Raw genomic sequence first — 5,068 nt, forward strand, 5'->3', positions numbered from 1 at the left:
TCAGGTAGAGTGGAATATTTTAAAGACAGAAAACATGCGAAGAACAGTTGCTTTATTATTGGCAAAAGGAAACTGAAATTTAACATGGAGCATTTCTTGTCTGATCTTTAAGAAGTTCAATGCTTGTATACTTGCTGTACATGACAGTCATATTATAGAAATAATAAAAATGATTGGAAAATCCCATTAAGTATATTTCAATTTTATCACAACCAGAGGACCAAAATCTGGATGTATTGGAGAAGATTTATCTTGTTTGACATTATTTCTCAGCATTCTTCTGCTTCAGTTCTACACTTGTTGATTTTTTTACAAACTTCTGCATCAAATACGTAACAGTATGGATGCCAAGTAAGGACAGTCCTGCAACCAGAAGCCAGTTTTGGCGTAACCACCTTTTATTCCTCATTCTTCTGTCAGGATGTAACAATGAAATCTCTGCATTCCAATTCAATGTTACCTGCAATTAATTAGAAAATGTGTAGAGTCATGTTGTGCTTTGAGAAAATGAAGTTTTCAATCATAGCATAAAATTATAGAATTCTACATCAGAGCGGAGGCCATTCAGTCAATCATGACTCTGATTCTTTGAAAATATTGTCCAAATTTAGTCTCACACCTCAGCCTGGATACACCCATAAACCTGAAAATTAGCCCTCTTTAAAGTACACGTCCAATTGGCTTTTAAAAGTTGCTATGAAATCGGATTCTACCACTCTTTCGGGGAGAGTGCTCCCGATCTTAATAATTCTCTGAAGGAGTTTCCCATTTGGTTCTTTTGCCAAATATTTTAGATTTATGACCTCTGGTCAGATAGAATAGTTTCTCCCTACTTGCTTTATCAAAACCTCTCTATTAGGTTCCCCCCCTTAGCTTTTAATGTTCCAAGAAGAACAATCCCAGCCTCTGCAATCTCTCCCCATAAATGAACCCCCTCATCTTTGGTATCATCTTGGTAAACCTCTTTGGTATCCTCTCTAGGGCCTTGACATCCTTCCTAAAAAGTGTGATGGCCAGGATTGCACACAATACTCCAATAGTGGTCTAACCAAAATTTTTTAAAGATTTTAGTATTCATTATACCTATTTATAAAGCCAAGTATCTCATTCACTTTCTTAACCACCTTCTCAACCTGCCCTATCTTCAAACATATGTGAAAACGCAGCCCCAGGTTCTTCTGTTCATGCACCCGCCACAATATAGTACCACTTAGATGATACTGCCACCCAATGATATTGTTCTCAAAGTGTATCAGTTCATACTTAACCAAATTAAATTGCATCTGCCATATCTCTGTCCATTTCACCAGTTTGTCCGTGTCCTCCTGAACTGTAACATTATTATGCTCACTACTTACTGCACTGTTCTATATGGACTGCAAACTTTGAAATTGTATCGAAGTCTAGGTCATTTATATAATAAGAAAAAAGGTCTTGGGTGACCCCAGTGCACTTCTCTTAGTCAGAAAATCATCTGTTCACTGCTATTCTCTGTCACCTATCCAACTTACCATCATCGCTTTAATAGTATATGCTTTTATTTTCCAAATTAATCTGTAATTAGGTACTTTATATAAGATCCATATATATATCTATTGCATTACCCTCAATGACATATTTTTACTTAAATGCCACTGAGATGTCAACAGTTCTAGTTTTGTTCTCTACAATTTTGCATCCCATTTCAGCGTGCAAGCTGTTAAAGGCATGTTTAGTCTTAATGGAACTTGATAAAAGCAGCAACAAATGTATATTTTTTGTTTAAACCCCTCTGCATTTTTCTTCAGTTGCTGAACCACTTTCTTCATCTGGTAGGATGGGACAGACTTGGTGACAGTTATCCCTCACAACTGCAATCTACAATAACCTATGACTGAACGCAGCACAAGTGTAAAATAATATATTCCTACACAGTGTTCCATCATCTGAACAAGTTTCATGGCCGAAGAGACAGAAGAACTCCAACTTATTTGTGATAGTCTATAAAACTAAACAGTATGAAGTAGTTGTGATGAAATTAAATGAATCAAAAATACTGTAATTTTTTGAATTTTACAATTTTAGCTTACAAACTGAACAATGATCATAATTACACTTTAAAGCAGCAAAACACAGGTTCACAGTCATCTTCCTAAAGAGGTAGTTTCTGATCTCAGCTCGTCTTTGAGCTAGGAGGCATCTAGCATTGGCACTTGCTGTCTCCAAAGAATGTAGGGGGGGAAAATCCATGGCAGAACAGGGTAGGGCTTTACAACATTAAACTCAATCATACAACAGGGATAAATGCAGGTTCAAACTGCACATCACTCAGTGTCCAATCTACCTCACAAATGAGAATGTGTTGAGCAAATATTGTGGCTTCTTCCTGTGGAGGTGAGTGTAAATTGGAGAGAATAGTCACCACCTCTTGATAGACAATGACATACTGCATTGACTGTGGTCTAGAAATAGCTAGCTTTCTCCTCAGCTTTTGTGCACCAAGATGAAGAGGGGGTCATATAGAAACAAAAATGAAAACCAAAAATGAACACTTAGAAGACAGTCAAACAGGTCCTTTGAGTAATCAATTCAAGCAAAGCACTAAAGATACCCTGGGGCATCTGCCTGCCCTCCCACATGCATAATTGAAACTAAAAAAGGTCTTAAAAACGGATAATTATTTGCCAGTCTTGTCATAGATGAGCTCCTGCAAACTATTTATAACCTAGTTTTCTGTATTTTTGCACACATTTCATCCATAATGATTTCTGTGGTGATTACTTATTCTCTGAAATATGAAATATCATTATTTGACATAACTAATAAAGGGAGTGCACATTACCTAACAAATCCACTTACTACTTTCCCTTTGGTTGGCCTTCCTTTTGGATGTGTGTCACAATTCCAGGTTCTGGAATATAGTCTTGGTTTCTGTTCTTGAAGGTTTCACTAGACTTCATATTATACCATCCCCAATGAATCAATGTAAGGCTTGTTCCCATAACAATTAAAACTCTGTAATTCTTCCAAGCAGTTTTGAGACTCATGTCTAATTTAAACAATCACCTGCAAATAAAATAACATCTGGTCAGTGAAATATGAATAGCACACTGTTTAAATAAGGTCAAAAGAACTGAGCAATTAATACTAGAACAATGGTGCTGAAGATTAGAGATGGGGTGAAGCAAATACATGTAGGCATTTGAGAATGAAGATTTTAAAATTAATGTGGTGGGAGGCCGAGAGTAGATGAGCGTGCAGAATTTGGTATGTTAGGGAGCGGGAAAATTGGAGCTTGTGCAAAAGCGGTGGGGGAGATCAGCGAGCGGGGAAGTGGAGGATCAAAACTTTGAAGTGAGCCAAGTGGATGAGGATTTCAGCAACAGTTGGGGCTGTAGGGTGTGCAAATAAGCAATCTTGTGTCAATGGGTTTGTGGCTCATTTCAGAGATGAGCAAGATACCAAGGATGAACAGGGACCTTCAACACAAGTGTTCAGCCAGGTGAGGGAAGAATCAGCAACCTGAATCATAATAATCTGGCGGCAACCAAACTCAATGGCTTCAATCTTGTCCAAGCTGTTAAACAAAAGTAAAAAGTTCTAGCTTAATCTCAACCTTGATGTTCAGATTGTAGAGGCAGAATGAGGATGGGGAAGGTGAAGTCTTCAGCCATGCTACATTTTAAAAATAAAACATACACACACATACATTTCTACAAACGTATACACATTTAAAATTGACAGCATCAACAGTGTCTCAGTCTCTTGCATGAGTTGGAACATTGTGAGTTCAAGTCTCACTCCAGAAACTTGAGCGCAAAAATCTAATCCGACACTCCAGTGCACCACCCAGGGAGTGCTGCACTGTCGGATGGAGGTGACACCTCATTCCGACAATGACGTTAAAACTAAACCCTGCCTCGTCTGTCCTCTCTCTCTCAGGTAAATGTACAAGATCGCACCACCACTCCTTCAAGGAGTGGTACCTTGTGACTTTTTCGGGGGGCGGGTGGGGGGGGGGGGGGGTCAATATTTATCCCTCAACTAGCATCACGAAAAACAACGTGAATCTTGATCATATTTGTGGGATCTTGCTGTGCACATTTCTCTACACCGCAACGGGGGGGGTCAAAACAAAAAGGAAACGTGGTTGGCTGTAAAGCTGCTTTGGGGGAGGGGGTGTCCTGAGGTGGTGGAAGGCGCTATATAAATGCAACTGAAGGACCGCAATGGGAGAGCGAGATGGGGAAATACTTCCCGCTGGCCATTCCCTCCTCCATCTTGCGGGAGCCCGTGAAGGTCAACGTTCCCTTCAAACGGGACTGAGACCGGGAGGGAGGGAGGGGACTGTCCGGCTGTCTCTCGGGCGCGGGGGGTGTGCCGTCCTTGTTCTTTAGGGGGTCCGGGGGGCGGCCATTAAGCTCCCTCTCTCCCTCTCCCTCCCTCACTGACCTTCAGCCGCTCCGCCATGGCGCACACAGGCCCCGGGACCTTCCCCAAACACCCGGCCGCTCACTCCATTGCCCATCCACCGAAAACAAATCAAACCTAGCGAGTTGTTTATTATTTTTTTCTTTAACCCGTCTGCAAATATATTTATCAATTTAATCCAAAAAAAAACCCCACACCGACCAGGCTGGAATTTATTGGCAGTAAATTGTTTTTTTTAAAAACCAGGCATTAATGTAGCCACCTATACATATCGATTTTTTTTTATTGAGTCCCCGGTGAGGTGGGGGTGGGGTGAGCGGTACCGGTGCCGCTTTGAAGGGATTTAGTTTCTTGGTGGTTGTCGAATGATATTCGGCAGTGGGCGGGGTGGGCAGAGACTCGCTGAACCGGAGCAGTTGGCGCATGCGCTGCACGAGCCCCGTTTGAACAGGCGGCGGCGGATTCGAAACGGTTAGTACGCGAGCGGAGTGGGGGTGAGGGAAGTGGGGAGGGGGTGAGGGAAGTGGGGAGGGGGTGGGGGAGGTGGAGGGGGAGGTGGAGGGGGAGGGGGTGGGGGAGGTGGTGGGGGAGGGGGAGGGGGAGGGGGTGGGGGAGGTGGTGGGGGGAGGGGGAGGGGGTGGGGGAGGGGGGGAAGGGA

The 5,068-nt window shown here is 42.3% G+C and overlaps 2 protein-coding genes across 4 annotated transcripts in view; one reads left to right on the forward strand and one right to left on the reverse strand.

The window, feature by feature from the left end:
• Positions 1-35: 35 nt before the first annotated feature.
• Positions 36-409, reverse strand: LOC144689388 (uncharacterized). The gene has a single exon (XM_078556452.1). It carries the CDS (start codon positions 407-409, stop codon positions 263-265), a length of 147 nt encoding a protein of 48 aa, XP_078412578.1. The 3' UTR covers positions 36-262.
• Positions 410-4,700: 4,291 nt separating this feature from the next.
• The window catches only part of slx4ip (SLX4 interacting protein), a 109,794-nt gene continuing 109,426 nt past the window's right edge, over positions 4,701-5,068 (forward strand). For 2 of the 3 annotated variants that reach the window (XM_078556446.1, XM_078556448.1), the window contains exon 1: positions 4,701-4,881. In XM_078556446.1, the coding sequence (XP_078412572.1) occupies positions 4,776-4,881 (106 nt within the window). In that variant the 5' untranslated portion in view covers positions 4,701-4,775. The remainder of the gene's footprint in view (positions 4,882-5,068) is intronic. The other variant, XM_078556447.1, reaches the window with a different exon arrangement.

The sequence above is a fragment of the Cetorhinus maximus genome, chromosome 14, assembly GCF_964194155.1.
Source record: "Cetorhinus maximus chromosome 14, sCetMax3.hap1.1, whole genome shotgun sequence".
NCBI classification, from domain to species: domain Eukaryota; kingdom Metazoa; phylum Chordata; class Chondrichthyes; order Lamniformes; family Cetorhinidae; genus Cetorhinus; species Cetorhinus maximus.

Excerpts from the sequence above, each read along its gene's own strand:
- LOC144689388 (XM_078556452.1), bottom strand. The coding sequence starts at position 409 with ATGAGGAATAAAAGGTGGTTACGCCAAAACTGGCTTCTGGTTGCAGGA.